We start from the raw sequence: 22,314 nt of genomic DNA, 5'->3' as shown, positions 1-22,314 counted from the left end.
GCCGGCAGGGGACTCAGCATAGCTTTTGCTATGAGCGGCTCTTTAGATGGCTGCGTGAAGCCTTTCAGACTATGTCCTGCGCTCAGTGACCCACAGCAGCTTCCAGGCCAGAGAGGAGTGATGGAACCCCAGTCGTGTTAGATGCTTGGCAGCCTGGAGTCACATCCATCCGTTGGAGACTCCAGTTACTGCCCTTGCTCTCCTGGGATTTAACCTTGGAGCTTCCTTCTCTACCTGATGCCATTATCATCCGAGACCTGTCTTGTCCTGAATTAAACTACCTGCCCCCGCCCCCACCCCGCCTTTTTTTCTGAAGCTTTCTTGATTCTTTGTTGTTTAATTTTATAAACTAGTATATGCTTGTAACAAACAAATAAGCACGCCGTATTGAAACATTTGACATTAAAAAACCTCCCCTCCACCTTCTTTTTAATCCCACTCCCCAGAACATCACTTGCTATATATACAGTTCTCTATGTATTCAACTGTCTTTGGAAACTGCCATGTTAATAACAATCATCAAATCATATTCCTTGAAGTTGTTTTTTTTCCCACCAAACTTAAGACCTTCCAGTTTACAACAAAGGTGAGAATTTTCACAAATATTCACTTGTTCAAACTTGTGAGAGATACTTGTGGAGAAAATGATGATTCTTCAGTTTTTTCGTGAAAGATTAGGAATGCCACAGAAATGAAATTGGGCATTAGTGGGATGTTCCACTGCTAAATGGTTTCAAATCATGCCACAAAATACAGAAAACTTCTTTACAAGGATAGGTTACCTTGAAACCTATTGAAAACTTCATTGTAAGAATAGGTTACCCAACTAAAGGATGAATAAATGGAAACCTCAGAATGCAGTCTTTCCTCTGTGATTTTGGCAACAGATTTGTTAACATGAGTTAAATCAGATGATTACAAATTAGACTTCGTGTTGACATATTTTTCCTGTACTGTGCTCTGAGGAAGCTAAAGGTTATCTCAAGTTTCTCTGAGCATGAAGTATTAGTATCTATTCTTCTTAGTGTCAATTAGAGTAACAAAGTTATTTCTAGTTTTGCAGCCTAGAATGAAAAATTTTATTTGAAAACTGGAGATCCAGTTGCTTCAGAAGCAAACCAACCCCAGAAATAAGATACACTTAATTGAATTTCATTTTTTTAATCTCACCAACAAAGAACCTGGATGTTTAAGCAGTTGTAGAAACAGATGATTAAAACTTTGAGAAAAACTCCTTTTTTCCTTTCACCTGTAACACCTTTTCTGGGGATACCAGACACAAATATTCTAGAAACAGAAAAGAACTCATTGACATTTTGCTAGCCAAGATTGAATGAAGAGTGTTAAGTTCTGTTTAGGGGAAGCTTTTTCAAAGATTAAGGAGCTTGAATTTCAGCTTTGATCCCCATCACAGTAATTGCAATGGGCCACATCGAGGTTTGGGTGCTGTTGTTTTTTCTCTAGGAGTCCTCCTGTATCCTAGTCTGGGAAGGCGATGTGCTTTCTTGCTAAATTGTCTCAGTGCTTTTATGACTATGTAGTTAGTTGATCCAGTGAAGTGTCTCAGGGATGTCATGGATTTCTTCTGTCTGTCCCTGCGTTTTTAGGCAGAATGAGGGCAGAACTATTATCATATTATTAGAGGCAGAGAGAACAAATTAGACCAGGGCAAGTATTTTACTTCATGTGAAATCAAGGTAGCAAGTTGGTTAGGAAACAGGTCAACTAGTGAGCAAAACGCATAATGGGGTTGAGTTGTAATCCTACACTTTCCAGTTAAACAGTATTAGTTATCTATTAAGTTAATAGAATTTGGTGTGAAATTCTGTCAAATATATTCAGAATGGTAATTTACTAAACTGTAGGTGTGTATAGTAATGATGCATTTGTACAGGTCACGTGTAGACCTGTGTTGGTATTGGTCAGTTCCTAAGGATGTCTGAGAATGAACCTTGTTGAGAGAAGATCTGTTGTTGGATCTACTTGTCTAAGGTGGGAGAAGAGTGTTTAAAACAAAAAATCCCAAGAGACAGGAAGTCAATGTGAATTTCAAAAAGACAATTCTCAGCCGTCAGAATATTTATTAAGTTTTATCTGCCAAGATTGGGGCAGGAATGCCGAAGCTGAGACAGCCTTCTCTAGCTGACTGCACTTGTGTTTTCAGAATCAGACTCTAGTGCTTTGGGTCATTCTACTCTGTGTCTGCCCTGGCGTCCTGGTTCTCCTCTCCAGCAATATCTTCTCTTCTTTCCCAACCTTCTAGAATGTTCTCACCCAAGAGGCCACTTCAGATGCCATGTCTTCTGAAGCTGTTCAAGTCCACAGTGATTTTTTCCATCTTCTCTTCGTCCTTCTAGTACCTACAGTCTGCTCTGTGTACATGAACACCTAAGTACATTGTCTAGAGCTTTTCAGTAATGGCTTCTCATGCTTTCTGTCTTCAAGTGTCTCCACTCAGACTGTGGCCTTGAGGAAGGCCCAGGTACTCTGCTGGTGCCTCTTTGACCTCCAGACATCAGGCTTTGGTGTCGGACATAAACTAACGAGGCATAAAGTTTGTAAGAAAGATATGAAAAGAGTAGGTCATATTCCATTTCTGAGGATATACCCAAAAGAATTGACAGCAGTGACTCAAAGAGCTACTTGTACATCCCATGTTCCTAGCAGGATTATTCATAGTAGCCAAAAGGCAGAAAAAAAACCCAAGAGTCCATCGATAGGAGAATGGATAAACAAATTGCATGTATATGCACAATGGAATATTATTCACCCTTAAAAAGGAAGGAAATTCCGACACATGCTGCAACATGGATGAACTTTGAGGCATTATGCTAATTGAAATGAGTCAAAAAGGAACAAATATTGTATGATTCCACTTATATGAGATACCTAGAATAGTCAGTTTATCAAGACAGAAAGTGAAATGGTTGTTGCCAGGAGATAAAGGGAGGTAACTGTTTAATGGGTACAGTGTTTCAATTCCCCAAGATGAAAAGAGCCCTGTGCATGATGGAGGATGTTCTTAATGCCACTGAATTGTACTCTTAAAAATGGTTGAGATGTAAATTTTATGTTACGAATATTATGCCACAATGGAAAAAAAAAAAGAGCAGGTTGTCATGAGATTTTTGTGCCATGCAGATCTGAAATTGTTGTCTTCTAGAAGCTGTATGAGAAGTCAGGGCAAAGCATGACTCTCTGGTGCTCATTCAGTTGACATTTCAGGGTGTATCATCAATGTTAGATCTCTTAAACAAAAAAATTTAAAAGGGAAGATGGGAAAATTATTAATAACTGGCAGCTCTAGAAATGTTCACTTTTGGAAATGTTTAGTTACAGGAGAATCCTAGAGTGTTCTCAGCATTGTATCAAAAAATGTGGTTAATTCATTTTCATTTAAATAACATCCTGATCTTTATTTTTCCTCTGTTTCTTTTCCTCTTCGGCTTACATGAGACTGATAAAGATCTACAAACCACTGACCTAAAAAGGAAACCAGGCCCCGCTACTTACAAAGGGCCTGGACGTCCCTCATCTCATTTCCTATCTGTCCTTTTGAAGAGAACTTTTTTTTATCCGTGGTGTTTTGTCCTCACTTTTTATTATATGCTGCCAAAAAGTAATCTCAATACTTTGTTTTGGGCTTTTTATTGGAAAGTGCTCTTTTGATAAAATTCCTCAAAATTTTTATCAGTCTGCATTCAGTGGTCAGTGAGGTCCGTTTTTGTGAGCATTGTGGTTTCTGGGATATTAGTTCATGTCGAGGATTGAACCTACCTGAAAAATCTGGATAAATAATGTTTCTGAATTGACATTGGCCAGACCCTCAGGAGATAAAGATTTTAATTTTACGTCAAGTAATGCCTTTAATGGAAAATGGTGACAGGTCTTTTTAATCTTTTTTTTTTATCATCAACTATGTCTTAAAGAGAAGAACTTATTTTTTTGGACAGCACTGACCAGCTGAGTTGAGTGTATTTATTTAGCGTATAGTTTATAGTTAACTGCTTGTGCAAAGGGCTCAGACAGGGTTCTTGCTTTTGAATTGCTCAAAACTTAGGAAAGGAGCTACTGAATTAAACTTAATAATGAGAAGGAGAATGTGACTAGTATCATGACGGTTTGAACCCCATGGAAATTTGTTTTTGGAAATTTAAGATGGTGGGACCTCCAGGTGCCGAGTCCTTTGTGCCTGTGTGCCTGCTAAGCCGCTTCTGTCGCGTCTGACGCTTTGCAGCCCTGTGGACTGTAGCCCGCCAGGCTCCTCTGTCCACGGGCCTCTCCAGGCAAGGATGCTGGAGTGGGTTTCCATGCCCTTCTCCAGGGGCTCTCCCTAACCCAGGGATCAGACCTGCATCTCTTATGTCCCCTGCATTGGCAGGCAGGCTCTTTACCATTAGTGCCACCTGGGACACCCTTAGTGGTTGGAAATGCAGAAGTCCAGCCTAAGAGCCAAGCCAGGGTTACTGACCTGGGCTCACCCATAGAAATGAGACAGCAGTCAGAGGGGCCAAGAACTTGAGGGTGCCCTCAAGGGACTGGATCTTGGGGGGCACCTTCACCTAGGAGGAAGGGAGGTGAGAATCAGACAGAAAGTGGGAGAAGGACCAGGAAAGTGAGGGGCCCTGCAAGGCAGCGAGAGGGCGTTGAAGAGGCAGGCAGAAAGAGCCAGTGGCCCCGCACTCCTGCCGCTGAGGTGGGAGAGAGGTCCTCTCGGTGCTGATAACCAGGGCGCTGTTGTCTTTGTTCTTGTTCAGCCGCTCAGTCATGTCCGACTCTTTGCAACCCCATGGACTGCCGCATGCCAGGCTTCCCTGTCCTTCCCCATCTCCTGGAGTTTACCCAAACTCATGTCCATTCAGTCGGTGATGCCATCCAACCATCTCATCCTCTGTCTTCCCCTTCTCCTCCCACCTTCAGTCTTTCCCAGCATCAGGGTCTTTTCTAATGAGTCAGCTCTTTGCATCAGGTAGCTGGAGTATTATTGGAGCTTTGGCTTCAGCATCAGTCCTTCCAGTGAATAGGCGTGTTGTTCCAATGAACAAGCATCCTAGGCATCGTTGCCTAGGATGGCCGTTTCCTGCCGGGACTGAAGAATTGACTGAGCGGAGCCCGGAGGTCAGCGTTGAATGGTAGCAGAGAGAAGGAGTCCTCGTGACTCAGAGCAGTAACAGGAGGTTTTGATCAGGATTGGGGAAGTGAGAGAGCAAGCTAGGAAGGAAGCCCAGGAGTGAGGAAGAGGCCGGAGACGGAAGCTATGGGAGGATGTGTTTGGGAGCAAGGGCTCTTTAGAGGAATCTGTGGGGTTGCAATGAAGGGTCTTTACAGGAAGAGTTCAGGAAGGAGGGAGAGTTCTGTCTCTGAATGGGAAGAGAGGATTGGGTATTAGAGAAATTGAGAGGCGGATCGGGCTGAGGGAGGGAATGTCAGGCTGGCCTGGTGAAGAACAGCCCGGGGGAGGGTTCGGAAGGGCAGGGGATGGGGAGGGCGTGGCGGCAGGTCAGCCCCTCACTGCTGTAACCATGTAACCATGCAGCCCTCATCCTTTCTTACCTTGGTTAATCGGGTCAGGTCTTCCAGGTCCTGTCCTAACAGCACAGCCAGGGTGCTCTTTTAAAAAGTAAGTGATCGGCAGGTCTGATCACCTCACGCCTGTGTTCAGAGGCCTCAGTGACGTCTTCTGTGGCTGACGGTGTTCTCATCAGTCACTGCCTCCGGCCCGCTCTCTGGGGCAGCCCCGCTGGCCTCCCTAGCAGCCTCCTGCCCCAGGGCCTCTTTTCAGGCAGTTCCCTCTGCCCCGTGCACTCTTCACCCAGCTCTCCCCCACCTCCCGCAGGCCTCCCTCCAACCCTTGCTCTTCGGTGGATCCCTCGCCCACTGCCAGGCCCTCCACCTGCTTCTGGGCCATCTGGCTGTACCCAGTGCGGTCCAGCTGACGTGGCGCCCAGGTGGGTGCTCCAGTCCTCCTCACTGCCCCCCCGCGCCCCTCTGGGTCCCATGCTCCGTTCCCGGCAGGGAAGGCCCATCCCTCAGCGGAGTGGGGCCGGCACTGTGCTCCCGTGGGCAGCTCTCGGGGATGTGATGATGTGTGTTCTGCGTTCTGTTAGGGAGCTGTGGCATTCACACAGAAGGTGGGGTGACGCTGCCCCAGCAGCTGGGCGGCCCCGGGAGCTGCAGCACCACCTGCAGAAACCCTTAGAGAAAACATCTGTCAGGTTGATCTCTGTGTTTACCTAGCCTTCAGACATCTTCTTCAGTTTTCCTCAAGACAGCATGGTGAGGCAGTAGCACGCAGGCAATGCATGGCATGATTTTTGTTAGAAACACGATGCGGTGCTTAGGAAAACTTATGATCGAGCAGGGAGTTGAGATTACCTACATAAATAACTAGATGAAATAAAACACACACACACTCACAATATTACCTGCATAAGTGAGTCTAAGATTTGATTTTCTCAGGTAGAATGAAAGGTATTGGATGAATCTGGTAGTCCATCACTGAAGCAGTGTCTTCCCCATATCAGGTCACAGTTTCTTTCCTTCCTCCTTCCCTCTTCCGTGGTAGCTCAGCTGGTAAAGAATCCGCCTGCAATGCAGGAGACGCCGGTTTGATTCCTGGGCCAGGAAAATCCCCTGGAGAAGGGAACAGCTACCCACACCAGTATTCTTGGGCTTCCCTTGTGTCTCAGCTGGTAAAGAATCCGCCTGCTATGTGGGAGACCTTGGTTCGATCCCTGGGTTGGGAAGATCCCCTGGAGAAGGGAAAGGCTACCCACTCCAGTATTCTGGCCTGGAGAATTCCATGGACTGTATATAGTCCATGGGATCACAAAGAGTCAGACACGACTGAGCGACTTTCACATTTCACTTCATTAGGCACCAGGGTAGGGGTAAGACCTGAGATATAGTCATCTGGTTCTAGATTTTAGCCCCAGTTTGTCTGTTAGTAATCTGGGTATTTTGGTAAGTGATAAACCTTCCTAAAATTCACTTTTCTTAACCCTCTGTAATTCAGAGGGCACATTTGCCCTAAAATGTGGGTTCTCATTAGATGTATGAGAATCCATAGAGGTAGCACCGTTCACGGGAGCTCTCTGTACACCCTGACTAGCGTCCTCCAGGCAGCATGGAGGGGGTTGAGTGACCAGGGTGCTTATCGGAGCCTGCTTCCTCTCCTCTAGTGGCATCGCTTTATTTTTGAGGGTGACAGTTTTTAGTTGCAAAGTCATACAATGTGGAGAGCAGGCTGAGCCCCTTACTCGTGGGGAAGCTGGCCCTGCCACTCGTTCCCTGAACGGCTGCATGGCTGCTTCTGGTCTTCAGGGTACCCTCTGTCTCTCCATCCTCACCTGTGCAGTGATACTTAAGAAGTGATTAAAAACCAGCCTCTTTGTAATACCAACCCCCCATGTCTCTAAAAACTGAACTTAATTGACGAGTCCGGTCACTAAGTGTTCTGAACATTTAACTTAGTTAGAATTCAAGTTACTGCACTTGAATAAGCTGTTATGTCATATATAATCTTGGGGGAGGGGTTGCGTTGCAAGGTAGCAGAATGAAATTTTTATGCCTCTCAAAGGTCTGCTGACATTTATAAATGTACATATATGACACTTTAAGCAACAGGACATTTTGCAGTGACAGAGCTACTTGATGTCTCACCAGTTGCTAAGACAGTGTCTCATTTGGAGCCTCAAGTGATCTTTCTTTTTTTAAAAAAAAATTATTTATTTTTGGCTGTACCGAGTCTTCGTTGCCGTGAACAGTGTTTCTCTAGTTGTGTCGAGCGGGGGCTACTCCTGTTGCAGAGCGCGGGCTTCAGGCACACGGGCTTCAGGAGTCGCAGCTCTAGGAGCGCAGGCTCAGCGGTTGTGGCACGCAGGCTTAGTTGCTCTGGGCACGTGGGATCTTCCCAGACCAGCGATTGAACCTCTGCCCCCTGCACTGGCAGGCAGATTCTTATCTACTGTACCACCAGGGGAGTCCACCTCAAGTGATCTTACACCTAAACAAGACAGCCTCCATTTACAAGTCCCGATGACCCATTCGCCCAGACATTTATGTTATTAAAGGTGTTGGAGAAGCAAAAATGACTAGCACAGTCTGCAGTTCTTGAGTCTGGTAGGCGATACAGCAAGGCTTTTTGAGTCACTTCAGTAGAATCGCTAGCTGCGTGCTGCAGGAGGTGGGAGTGAGCAGCTCCACCAGCCAGGCAGAGGGGGCGGGTGCCTTAGGGAGTGAGAAGTAGCTTGAGTGCTGGAGGGCGGGAGAAGGGTGGGAGGAGAGTCCAGGAAAGTCAGTACCGCTGGTCACCAAAGGTCTTAGGTTGTGCTGAGCAGTCTGCAGTTTATTCTGATGGCAGTGAGGGGGTCACTGAAAGAATTTTAGCTGAGATATTGATGCTATGGATGAGAGTTTTAGAAAGGTGACTGACATCTGTTCAGAGGGCTGGCAGAAGGAAGGCAGGCCTACCTGTCGGGGAGGGTGCACACTTAGGATCACACAGTTCAGTTCAGTTCAGTCGCTCAGTCATGTCCGACTCTTCGCGACCCCATGAACCGCAGCACGCCAGGCCTCCCTGTCCATCACCAACTCCCGGAGTCCACCCAAACCCATGTCCACTGAGTTGGTGATGCCATCCAACCATCTCATCCTCTGTCGTCCCCTCTCCTCCTGCCCAATCTTTCCCAGCATCAGGGTCTTTTCCAGTGAGTCAGCTCTTCACATCAGGTGGCCATAGTATTGGAGTTTCAGCTTCAGCATCAGTCCTTCCAGTGAACACCCACATTCACACAAGAGCCCCCTAAATCGTGTGTTGTCATGGCGATGGACAGCAAGGAAAGGCCTTGAAGCCACAAGGTGACACTGTGAGGGAACAGAGACTTTTAAAAGATGGAAGCTCGGGGGCCGTGCAGGGGCTAGTAAAGAGGAGCTGTCAGAGGCAGAGATGTCCACTTCTCTGTCCATATCAGGCTTGTCCTTGTAATGTTTTAGTTCATTTCTTGGACGTTCTGTTGTTGTGTTATTTGTTTGTTTTTGATGTGGGCCATTTTAAAAGTCTTCATTGGATCTGTTACAATATTGCTTCTGTTTTTTGTTCTGTTTTTTTTGACTGTGAGGCTTGTGGGATCTTAGCTCTCCGACCAGGGATCGAACGCACATCCCTCAGCCTGGAAGGTGGAGTCTTAACACTGGACCGCCAAGGAAGTCCTGGGAGCTTGTCTTTTTTGTTTGTTTGTTTAAATTCCTCTAGAAACCTAAATGGAAATCTTTCTCCGGATCCTTGTCTGGTCCCAGTGCTTTGTTTGTTTCCTTGATTATTAGTGAATTAAACACTGAAAATCCTCAGGAAACTGCCTCCCTGGAAGTGGACTTGTCTGATCATGGAACACTGTGGGTCAGCAGCCAAACCATGATCTCCGCAGTGAGATGTGGGGAACGCCCTGGGTGAATTTTGGTTTCCAGGCTAGCTTGGGACTGAATCCTCTCAAAAGCGAGTCATCTGCTCTGAAACAAATGCCTCTGCCAGATATCTGGAAAGGTTCCATTACTGCTATGCCCAGTACGTGGCAGCGAAGTCCCCAGCCTCGTCCAAAGGGAGTTCTGATGCCGGGCTGAATTCGAAACATTTTAGTGCACTGACAGACGCATCCAAGGGGGCATCTCCAGCAGATTCGCAGGGACCCAGAAACGAAAGGAAGTAGGTGTTGGGCGCTGTCTCGCTAGCGGGGGATAGTTGAAAATCCACTTGGCCCAGCTGACCACAATAGAAATTCAACCCAGGGCTTAACTCTTTATCGAGGGAGAGGGGCTGGGCTCCAGCGACGCTCACCTGGGCACTCAGCCCGCCTGGGCTTTCGTTTCTAACACACCCTCCCTTCACAGAACCCTGGCCTCTCCCACCCCAACTCCAAGGGTGCCTTGCTCCTGGTAGACCAGAGTACTTGTTCTCCGGCAAATGCATGTGAAGGGCTAGCTCTGCTAAGAAAATGAAAACAAACATAATAATAAACACAAGTACAGGTGCTTCCCAGGGGGTACTAGTGGTCAAGAACCTGCCTGCCAGTGCAGGAGATGTAAAAGACACGAGTTCAGTCCCTGGGTCGGAAAGATCCTCTGGAGGAGGAAATGGCAACCCATTCCGGTATTCTTGCCTGGAGAATCCCATGGACAGAGGGGCCTGGTGGGCTACATTCCACTGGGTCGCAAAGAATCGGACACAACTTAGTGACTGATCTCTCTCTCTCTCTCTCTCTCTCTCTCACACACACACACACACACACACACACACTTGCTTTATTTGGGATTACAGACAGGAGGGGTTGCCTGCTAAAGTAGTCCACATCTTAGTCTGGGGGTGGGTTGAAGCTGACAGAGCTTGAGGCCTGGTGGGGGGCCTGGTGGGCTGAACTGTCCAGCAGTTGGTCAGAGTGGGCCTGGGGCCCTCTCCTCTGACTTTAGGCCATCCCCAGGCCCCAAGATCCATCTTAAAGACAGCAGGAGCCTAGGTATTCCCTTCTGTCTCTCTGTAGCCATCCTTGCTGACTGGTTGCCAGGGAGGACCCTCTGCACCTCTTCTAACTCTGTCTCATCTGGTGCACTAGGGCCCCGCCTTCCTTTGAGGTTGTTCTGGTGAGGACACCCGAGGAGCCGGCTCTGAGCCCCACGCTCCCTCCTGGGCTGCCAGTGACGTTTGTTTTTCTCTCTCAGGGCGGACACTCCCAGCACTGTGCTCCTTTGAACCCAGAGATGGGGAGAGTCTTTGTGGATCCGCGTAGCTGGCTCGGGTTCCAGCCCACCCACTTCTCTGGGATCTTGTCTCCAACTCATTGTTCCTGTGTCCCAGGGGGAGGGTGGGCCTTTTGTTTCAGTCTTAATTGAAGTCCTATAAAATAATGATATTTTAAACACCCAAGAGATATGCCTACTTCCCACCAGGAATGTAGAGGGTTGTTTAACGCCCATTGTAAAACGATTAATAAAAAAATCTGATGCCCTACAAATTGAGAGGATTAGAAAAATAAAGAAATAATGATACAAAAGGACGTCTTTGTTAATACTAACAGCCTGTATTTAAGTCAACACAGTGAATCTCCCCTCCTTGTAATCCAATTCCTTTCATAAAAACACATTAAAACTATTCCTTTCTTTAAGAAAATAAGTGGGATAATATGACTGAAAATCAAAAAAGACATTCATCTCTTTTGTGGACGTTTTTAAGTTTTTAGTTTCTCAGAGAGAAATTCGTAGTGCTCAGATAATAAATCATTTGTGGAGAGAGAGACTTAGAATTCCATGGAACTGTGGACTTTTTAAACCACAAAGGAAACCTGGAGATCCTAGAAAACCTTGGATGTGGAAGGTTAAAACTTTCCTCCAAGACCATACAGTTAATTAGAGGCAGAGCTCAGACGAGAACTCAGGTTTCCTGGCCCTCAAGTCCAACCTCTTTCCAAGATCACTTCTCAAATTCTTCCATAGGAAGTTTAATTAAATTATGCGCCTCACATTGCTTGCGGTTTGAAACACGAGCGCCTTGGCATCCCGGCTTCAGTGGGGTCAGGGTAACATGTTAGCCCGCACTGGTGGAGGAAAGACGGAGTCCTGGCCAGGTTGGGGGCAGGAAATTCATTAGTAAGAGGGATTCCAAGTTGAAGCTAAAGAAGCAGGGCTGTGGCAGGCCATCAGGGAAGATCAGTGAGTGGTGAAGAAGAGGAGCAGAAGATGCCAGGAAGCCTGGGCTGGGGCCCAGGTGAGGAAACATGGTTCCCTGCAGGGGCCTTGCTTCCTTGGGCTAAGCATCCCACTTTCTGTATGTGGCTCATAGCCATTCAAGTGACCCCAGGTTTTGGAAGGAATCATTTCAGCCAAGAGAGAAAAGAAATGTATAAAATAAAAAAAGTTTCTATTTGAAATTTGGCCTTCCAAACTAGACGTGGCAATAGTCGTAAAATGTAACCTTCCTATTGGGGTCTGGGGGGTACCTCAGCATTTTATCATTTCACTCCATTGAAAAAAAAAGTTCAGCGACTTCCCTGTTTGTCCAGAGGTTAAGACTTCGCCCTCCAACACAGGGGGTGCGAGTTCGATCCCTGGTCAAGGAGCTAAGGAGCCCGCGTGTCTTGTGGCCCCAAAACCGAAACATAAAAAGTCAGTATTGTAAAGGTTTCAATAAAGACTTAAGAAAATATTGCTTTAAAAAAAAATCCAATAAAGGCTCTCAGGTGTTCATGCATGGTTATGTAAGTCCTTTGGAAGAGGACTTCACCTTTTCCTCCTCCTCTTGCAGTCCTAATAAGTTTCCTTTTCAATTAGTCTTAAAATTTTGTGAAAGGTCTCATAAGATTCATGCCTATGCTTGGCCAAGGTGATTAAGGATTTCTGTGCATCAAGCACTGCCCGTATTTAACCTAAGTAACAGTATCCACTGGAAGTGATTTAATCTATTATAGTAGCTGGAAGAAGGCTTTTATTTTTAAATTGTATTTTGTGCTATTAGATTTATATCCCAAAGGTTGTCTGAAATGCTAACTATGTTTAGGTTCAATTTTCAGATCTTATCACACTTCATAGTGTATAATTTTTTTTCGCCCTACCCCTTGCACAAAAAAGACTTGTAGCTTTTTTAGTAGAAAAAGGGGCCACCTGTGGCTTTCCAGGTGGCACTAGTGATAAAGAACCACCCCTGCCAATGCAAGAGACATAAGAGACATGTATGGGTTCTGATCCCTGGATCGGGAAGATCCCCTGAAGGAGGAAGTGGCAGCCCACTCCAGTATTCTTGCCTGGAGAACCCCATGGACAGAGGAGCCTGGTGGGCTGCAGTCCATGGGGTCACGAAAGAGTCGGACATGACCTAAGCAACTTAGCACACATGCACCCCTTGTGCATTGACTTCTTAGTAGAAGTGGCTACAGACCTGTTTTTTAGCAGGAATATGATTTTAATGAGTGGGAAAAAATACCACAGCAATGAAAAAGAGAACTAAGCTCATTTTTGAGATGAATTTTAGTCTTCATTGAGTAGAAATCAGATATTGATTTGGACTCTGGACTCTGTTATAAGTCAGATAAATGAAGCCACAGAAATTTAACGTGAGTCGATTTGACATGCAATAGACTATTACCTGAATGTGACTTTTCATACATAAAATATATGGAGAAATTAAAATAGAGCATTTACTTGCTTGTGCAACAGTCTTTCCTTATCAGTTCTCATAATGGACCAGAGGACTTTTTGAAATAATAGGGAGGAAAGCTGCAAGTAATGGATGATTATTGGTAGGCTCCTATTTCTATCTCTGTTGACTGTTTTATCCATTCATTTCTTGAAATATTTATTAAGTACTTAGCAGATAGAAAGATACGTCTTTTGCCCTCAAAGGAACCCAGAGTCTGAATGGAAGGGGAAAGAAGGACATGTGCCTGCAGAAGAGTTTTGGATAATGGAGTCAGAGATTGACGAGCTATCAGAGGGTGCCTCGGGAGGTGTGGTTTATAAGGTCACCAAGGTCTGGGTTCAGATCTCAATATTCAAAGCCTGGAGACTGGGTTTGGGCGGTATGACCAGAGTTGTATGGGCTCAGTGGAAATGACTTGTAGCAGCTAACTCTACGAGAGAACAAACCAGAATACCATTTGATACTGTGCGCTGAGGACTAGTGGGCTTCCCTGGTAACTCAGCTGGTAAAGAGTCCGCCTGCACTGCTGGAGACCTGGGTTCCATCCCTCGGTTGAAAGATCCCCTGGAGAAGGGAACAGCGACCCACTCCAGTATTCTGGCCTGGAGAATTCCATGGACCATATAGTCCATGGGGTCACAAAGAGTCGACATGGCTGAGTGACTTTCACTTCGCTTCACTTTCACTTCAATTCACTGAGAACTAGAATTAATAAGCAGATCAGAATACATTCATTGACTGTGTGTTCTCTGATCAGGAGAGTTGACATGTGTTATCATGACAGGTGACTTGGTGAGACTAGACTCACAGCAGAGGCAACAAGTGGGAAGACCTTGGCAACTGGTGGCATCAAACAGTGCCTCCTCAGTGGAGCCAAGTCCCAGAGTCCCCTGGGGCATCCCGTCTTTCCTATTAGATGGTAATAAAGACACTGACAGAAGTGCTCTGGTCATACAAGCCCAGTTCGTTCTGTTGGCCCATTCTTTCCTCATTAAAACCATTGACTAAGCTATAAGTTGGTGCAGTTTTACAGTCGTGTACTTCAAGCCTAAAGAGTTCTAGGCATTCTTTTGGCATAGGATATGTTTTTTAATTTTAAGACTAAATGCATTTGTTTTTTTGTGTGTATACAAAGAGTTAATCTCATCTTTTATGACTTGATTTTGTTTATTTTGACTTTCTAAGGGTAGGGTTATCTTCACATTTCTCTTCCTTTCCGTACTGAACACAGCTTGTACTCATCCTGTGCAGTTCAGCTGAAGCATCTTGGCCTCAGTGCATGTCTTCCTGCTGTTCTCTCCTCCTCCCTGTCGGATTAAACTCCCCTACTCTTTCTCTCATTCCAGCCTGTGATTCTGTGTTCTTCTTTTCTACACCTTTTTGGTATGGTGGGTGGTTATAAACACATGGATGATTGGTTTAATTATGCCCAATGCTCTGTCAAGTCTGTCTTTAATGATTAAAGTTACTTTCTTTTTAAAGTGAGAGTGTAATGGCACTTTGATGTACACTTAAAAAAAAAAAAAGAGGTTCATTTCCTATTTCTTACCTTAAAGGAGTATTTGGAAAAGTGTCACATAATTAAACTTTCTTGTGTTGTTAATTCCACTGGGAAAATTCTATAGTAAATTTTCTTTCTTCCTGATGTGATGGGGATTGGGCCAGAAATGACCCTAAGAGTCCTATTTCTTGACCTGAGTTATTTCATGAACATTTTAAAAGTCTGGTAATTAATTTTTAAAAAATCTTGAAAGAACCAAATAAATCAAGATAAGGACAAGTAAGTGAGGATATAGAATATGTCCTCCTTTGAAGTATAAGTAATTTCTTTATTATACCTGATTCTTAACACTTTTGACAATCCCCTGTACTGTGTGACTTTGAAGCTTTTGGAATAGATTATGCCTCCAGTGCTTACTGTCACTCATCTGTGTGGCTTTTCATGGAACCAGGTATATAATAAGGGTCATCATTTGTGACTTCCACAAAGAAACCAAGAGCCAGGGTGTTGAAAGCCCTCCTGGAGGAGGCTGAATGAAAAAACAATTCACCTGTAAAGGACTTAGATAGAGAACAGAGTTCCTCCCTTCCCTTCCTTTAGCCTAAAGGAGGCTTATTCTAAAAGTTGAATTTAATTACTTTCAGAGATAGACGCAGTGCAAGCAAAGAGTGAATATAGGTGAAGTGGACACAACGGGGCAAAATATGGGCAAGAAATAAGATTATTAAAAAACGTATGCCTTGTATACCCTGAGAAAAGCATGGTTGAAAAACACACTTGTATCCCAGTGTTCATTGAAGCACTATTTACAGTAGCTAGGACAGGGAAGAAACCTAGATGTCCATCAACTAATGAATAGATAAAGAAGCTGCGGTCCATGCATACAATGGGATATTACTCAGCCATAAAAAGAAACACATTGAGTCAGTTTTAATGAGGTAGATGAACTTAGGGTCTATTATACAGAGTGAAGTAAGTCAGAAAGAGAAAACTATCGTATTTTAAAGCATATAAATGAAATTTAGAAAAATGGTACTGATGAAGCTATTTGCAGGATAGTAATGGAGATGCTGAGTCGGAAAACTGAGCAGTGGCCACAGGACTGGAAAAGGTCAGTTTTCATTCTAATCCCAAAGAAAGGCAATCCCAAAGAATGCTCAAACTACCGCACAATTGCACTCATCTCACATGCTAGTAAAGTAATGCTCAAAATTCTCCAAGCCAGGCTTCAGCAATATGTGTACCATGAACTTCCAGATGTTCAAGTTGGTTTTAGAAAAGGCAGAGGAACCAGAGATCGAATTGCCAACATCTACTGGATCATTGAAAAAGCAAGAGAGTTCCAGAAAAACATCTATTTCTGCTTTATTGACTATGCCAAAGCCTTTGACTGTGTGGATCACAATAAATTGTGGAAAATTCTAAAAGAGATGGGAATACCAGACCACCTAACCTGCCTCTTGAGAAACTTACATGCAGGTCAGGAAGCAACAGTTAGAACTGGACATGGAACAATAGACTGGTTCCAAATAGGAAAAGGAATACGTCAAGCTGTATATTGTCACCCTGCTTATTTAACTTTTATGCAGAGTACATCATGAGAAACGCTGGCCTGGAGGAAGCACAAGCTGGAATCAAGATTGCTGGGAGAAATATCAATAACCTCAGATATGCAGTTGACACCACCCTTATGGCAGAAAGTGAAGAGGAACTAAAAAGCCTCTTGATGAAAGTGAAAGAGGAGAGTGAAAAAGTTGGCTTAAAGCTCAACATTCAGAAAACTAAGATCATGGCATCTGGTCCCATCACTTCATGGGAAGTAGATGGGGAAACAGTGGAAACAGTGTCAGACTTTATATTTTGGGACTCCAAAATCACTGTAGATGGTGATTGCAGCCATGAAATTAAAAGACGCTTACTCCTTGGAAGGAAAGATATGACCAACCTAGATAGCATATTAAAAAACAGAGACATTACTTTGCCAACAAAGGTCCGTCTAGTTAAGGCTATGGTTTTTCCAGTGGTCGTGTATGGATGTGAGAGTTGGACTGTGAAGAAAGCTGAGCGCTGAAGAATTGATGCTTTTGAACTGTGGTGTTGGAGAAGACTCTTGAGAGTCCCTTGGACAGCAAGGAGATCCAACCAGTCCATCCTAAAGGAGATCAGTCCTGGGTCTTCATTGGAAGGAGTGATACTGAAGCTGAAACTCCAATACTTTGGCCACCTCATGCAAAGAATTGACTCATTGGAAAAGACTCTGATGCTGGGAGGGATTGGGGGCAGGAGGAGAAGGGGATGACAGAGGATGAGATGGCTGGATGGCATCATCGACTCGATGGACATGAGTTTGTGTAAACTCAGGGAGTTGGTGATGGACAGGGAGGCCTGGCGTGCTGCGCTTCTTGGGGTCGCAAAGAGTCGGACACGACTGAGCGACTGAACTAACTGAAGTAATGGAGATGCAGACATAGAGAACAGATTTGTGGATATGGGGGGAAGGAGAGGGTTGGACAGGTTGAGAGAGTAGCATAGAAACATACACACTGCTCTATGTAAAATAGATAGCCAGGGGGAGTTTGCTCTATGACTCCAGCAACTCTCTGACAGCCTGGAAGGGTGGGATGGGGTGGGAGGTGGGAGAGAGTGTCAAGAGGGAGGGGACATGTGTATACCTGTGGCTGGTTCATGTTGGTGTATGGCAGAAACCAACTCAATATTGTAAAGCAGTTATCCTTCAATTAAAAATAAATTTTTAAACGATGTATGCCCTCAAATTCTTCCCCTGTGCTGGAGGGGAAAGGACCACAGATTTGACCCAAAGTTTCCTCCAACCTTAGAAAGAAGAGAAACAGCTGGACAGAGGCTGGGCAGTCCCAGCTTAGTAATCAACCCAAGGAACCAACGGAATGAATTTTGTAACACGATGGTTTCGTGTGTGCTGTTTTTATAATTATGATCTGTTAATAGTAATCCAAGAATTACAGTCCATGGGAGAAAAAAAAATCTAGAACATTCCTTTCTGAAACCCAAGTCCTGCTTATCTCATAATGACACTACAGTCCCTTCCAAACAGCATTAATTAGGGTAGATTTATTGCTGCATAAAGTCGTGAGACTTTTTATTATTTAAAATATGGATTTAAACCTCATGTCCAAGTTATAGGAGGTAAGGTAGCATTCAAAAGTCACAGATTCAGTCAACAAACATGGATTAAGGACCGCTGCGTGTCCCCGCTGGGGATGTGGCAGTAAATAAGAATGGGTATAAAAGGTAAGTAAGAGGTAGATGTACAATGATGCGAATGTATTTAATGACCCAGAACTGGACACTTAAAATGGTTCAAATGGTAAACATTATGTCTGACTTACCATGATTTTAAAAAGGCAATTAAGGGAAGTAAAAGGCAATTAAGGGAAGTAAAAGGCAACGTAGTGAGACTAGATTAAGCATGTGGGGTGGGGGAGTGTGAGGGTCTCTGAAAGTGACCTCTTCCATGCCTGCAGGGGGTCCTTGGGCCCCTCGGTGCAGAGGAACTTGGGAGCCACTGCCCTCACCTTTTGCACTGTAAGGAGCCAGCTGGGGTCTGGGGTCTGCAGCGTGCGACCGAGGAGGAAGGGGAAGGGCCCACTGCCCCGGGAGGCCAGCACCTCTCCGTCTCCACTCACCAAGCCTCGTCCTGGTGCTCTCCTTCACAGACGGCCCTCCTGAGACGACAGGACCGGTACCAGCGCTCCACCGTGCCCCCCACCGCACAGCAGGACGCCCAGAGCCTGTTCGTGACAGAGGTAATGTGCTGCTTCTCCACTAACTCGTGTGTTAATTAAGTGACTTTTCTCTAGTGCCTCCTCCCCCTTTAAAAATTTCAGTGGTATTTTCAAGACAGTCTCAGAGAGAGAATTAATTACATTTTTATCACGGCCCTTAAAATAGTCAATAGAATAAAGTGCCATTTTCCGAGTCTGAAACGTGGATAGAAATGTCAACAGGGGTCCATTTGATGACAAAACACAAATTTGGCAGAACTTATTTCATAGGCTTAGGATAAAGAGTAACTTATAAATGGGACACCTGGCAGGCATTGATATTCTTTTCAAGGGAGACTCAGCACATGCATTTATGTATTTGTTGACTTCATTTATATTTTTGTACATGTAACTTTTTATCGAGACTAGTTCAGTATTCACAAAGTGGCAGCTAATAATGAGCATAATAGCTATCCCTTATCAATATATGATTATTATTACTTTTGTTTGATCATACAGGTAATGACTCTTGTCAAGGAGGAAAGAGAAATTACTGCATCGCGATTGCCTTCTTTTTCTTTCTTGGGGTTTGTTTCTTCCTCCGGGTGCCTTTAGATGGGATGAATGAATTAGGTGCTTTAACCTTGTTTCTTAAAGTGCTCCTTCATTTAAAAAAAAAGTGAATTTTTATCCCCATTCTTCTAGTTGATGTTTAGAAGCTAACCATGCCATCAATAAATTTGCCTACTACAAGGAAGCTACGCTATTATAAGTGAAGGCCGATTATGATAACCACATTTAGATTCCACGGATTTTTAAAGAATTTTTTTTTGGTGTGGGCCATTTTTAAATAGCCTATTTATTTTGGACTGTGCTGGGTCTTCGTTCCTTGGAGGGCTTTTCTCCCGTTACAGTGAGCGGGGGCTACTGTTTGTTGCAGTGGCTTCTCCTGTTGCAGAGAACAGGCTCTAGAGCATGGTCGCAGAAGCTGTGGCCCACGGGCTTAGTTGCTCCAAGGCACGTGGGATCTTCCTGGATCAGGGATCAAACCCGTGTCTCCTGCATTGGCAGGTGGATTCTTCACCCCTGAGCCACCAGGGAAGCCCTCCATTGGGATTTTTTAAAAACAGAACATGCGGTTAAATTGTCTGAAGTATGTTCTCTTATCGTTCTGAAAAGGTAACTTCTTGCCTAATCTCCTTTGCTGCTCTGTTATTAACACTGATGCAAGACAAATGCAGTCCGATATGTTTACATCATCTCAAATGTTTATTTTAAAACAGGACACAGGCGAACCGTCCTGTAGCCTGTTTTGGTAAAGAAAGTCAGATTGCGGCACAGCCACACCCCTTGCTCACACATGCCTGTGACTGCTTGACGTTACCGCTCAGACTTGATGGTTGCGGCAGACAGTGTCCCCCTCAGAGCCGAAAACATTCACTGTCTCGCCTTCTGCAGGAAACGTTTGTTGATCCTTGTTTTAAGGCATATCGTAAAAACTGTTAATTACTAATTCAACTCTCCCAGTTTCTTAAAAAATAGGATTTTTGAAGGACACCTCTCCATCGAGTTCTTTCATCGCTGCAGGCTGAGCAATAGCAACTTCACCCTGTGTGCAGGGGCCAGCAGAGCCCCACCCTCTTGGGCCCCTTCCACCAGGGTGGAGTGCCCCAGCACTTCCTCCCCGTCCTCTTGTCCATGGGAGGAGGACCTAATGGCTTAAAAAAAAAAAAACCACACACACAAAACCTTTCACTATAACTTCAAAATATTATTGAATTTCAGGAGTTTGAAAGGTCAGTCATGAAACCAGCTAGTCAGATTCCTGCCTCTTTAGGGATAGTTCTCCAGGTACTGATTTCTGATTGAACCCCTTGTCTTCTGGACTTTCTGCACCCCTAGTCTCGTGGGGGTTGCTTACCTTGTTCTCTGTTCCTGCCTTGGAATTCAGCCTGTGCCTGCCATGTGAGCAGTCAACAGTGACTTATGAAACAAATGATTCTCTGGCTACTTAACCTGGTTAACTATATTTTTTGCAGTTTCTTTTTTTTTTTTTTTAATGCTTGCTCCTTGGAAGAAAAGCTATGACAAACCTATACAGCATATTTAAAATGCAGAGACATCACTTTGCTAACAAAGGTCCATATAGTCAAAGCTATGGTTTTTCCAGTAGTCACGTATGGATGTGAAAGTAGGACCATAAAGAAAGCTGAGCACGGAAGAATTGATGCCTTAGAATTGTGGTGCTGGAGAAAATCTTGAGAGTCCCTTGAACTGCAAGGAGATCCAGCCAGTCCATCCTGAAGGAAATCAGTCCTGAATATTCACTGGAAGGACTGATGCTGAAGGTGAAGCTCCAATGTGAGCTTCATGATTTGGCCACCTGATGTGAAGAACTGAATTATTTGAAAAGACTCTGATGCTAGGAAAGGTTGAAGGCAGGAGGAGAAGGGGATGACAGAGGATGAAATGGTTGGATGGCTTGATCCACTCAATGGACATGAGTTTGAGCAAACCCTGGGAGATAGTTTGGATGGGGAAGCCTGGCATGCTGTAGTCTAAGGAGTCGCAAAGAGTCAGCCATGACTTAGCGACTGAACAACAAATAGTTTAAAATATGTAAACTGTAATAATCTTTCTTACCCATTTTGCCTAAGATATTAAAAATCTGGGCACTCAGGTGTCTGTTCATAAATACACTGATTATGTACAAGTATATACTTATTTGGGCTTCCCTAGTGGCTCAGGCTCAGAGAAGGCAATGGCACCCCACTCCAGTACTCTTGCCTGGAAAACCCCATGGACGGAGGAGCCTGGTAGGCTGCAGTCCATGGGGTCGGTAAGAGTCAGACATGACTGGGTGACTTCACTTTCACTTTTCACTTTCATGCATTGGAGAAGGAAATGGCAACCCAGTCCAGTAATCTTGCCTGGAGAATCCCAGGGATGGGGGAGCCTGGTGGGCTGCCGTCTGTGGGGTCACAGAGTCGGACACGACTGAAACGACTTAGCAGCAGCAGCAGTGGCTCAGGGGTAAAGAATCCACCTGCAGTTCAGGAGCCGCAAGAGACTCGGGTTTGATCCCTGAGTCAGGAAGATCCCCTGGAGAAGGACGTGGCTACCCACTCTAGTATTCTTGCCTGGAGAATCCCATGGACAGAGGAGCCTGACGGGCTACAGTCCATGGGGTTCCAAAGATTCGGACACGACTGAATCAACTTAGCATGCATGCATACATGAAGAGATCATGGTGTCACTGTGAACTGGAATCTAAATCTTTCTTCCTTGTTACCTCACACTGTCCCTTATAAATAAAATGAGATGCTGAGGGCAAATGTATGTAATACTGACTAATGAGCAAGTTGTATTGTGTGTAAATAACCATGAAAGAGTCTTTAGGGTCTCACTTTTCATTTACTTTCATGTTCTCATAGAAGCCACATGACTTCTTAGGAACTTACTGGGTTTAAGTCAGAAGGAGCATGTTGTTAAGTAAATGCAGCAAGAGGAGGTGAGGTTTGTCTCTTTGTAACCTCTGTGGCAGCCCACTCCAGTACTCTTGCCTGGAGAATCCCATGGAGGGAGGAGCCTGGTAGGCTACAGTCCATGGGGTCGCAAAGAGTCGGACACGACTGAGCGACTTCACTTTTTAACCTCTGCTCCTGGACCACGAATGATAGTGACTTTAATGACCCCTCTGCCAAGTGTAATGTTTCGGCGGTTGTTAAGCTTCAAGGAATCTCTCTCTGCGGTGGAATTTCAGGCATGAGAGGGTTGAGGGGAAAGAACTATTTTGATGTTGGTGTGGGTGTGCATTCATAAACTTTCCCAAATGTTCTCCAGAAGTCATCACATGTCTTTTTCCTTTTTCTCTTACGCTTTCTATTTTT

At 44.8% G+C, this 22,314-nt stretch overlaps 1 protein-coding gene across 5 annotated transcripts in view; it reads left to right on the top strand.

The window, feature by feature from the left end:
* Positions 1-22,314, top strand: part of DOCK9 (dedicator of cytokinesis 9) — a 273,883-nt gene that overhangs the window by 125,916 nt on the left and 125,653 nt on the right. For all 5 annotated transcript variants that reach the window (XM_065902028.1, XM_065902027.1, XM_065902025.1 and 2 more), the window contains exon 3: positions 18,377-18,466. In XM_065902028.1, the coding sequence (XP_065758100.1) occupies positions 18,377-18,466 (90 nt within the window). The remainder of the gene's footprint in view (positions 1-18,376; positions 18,467-22,314) is intronic.

This window comes from Muntiacus reevesi, chromosome 11 (genome assembly GCF_963930625.1).
Source record: "Muntiacus reevesi chromosome 11, mMunRee1.1, whole genome shotgun sequence".
Classification (NCBI taxonomy): Eukaryota; Metazoa; Chordata; class Mammalia; order Artiodactyla; family Cervidae; genus Muntiacus; species Muntiacus reevesi.
The sequence above is the reverse complement of the archived record's forward strand: the minus strand, read 5'-3'. Positions and strand labels throughout refer to the sequence as shown.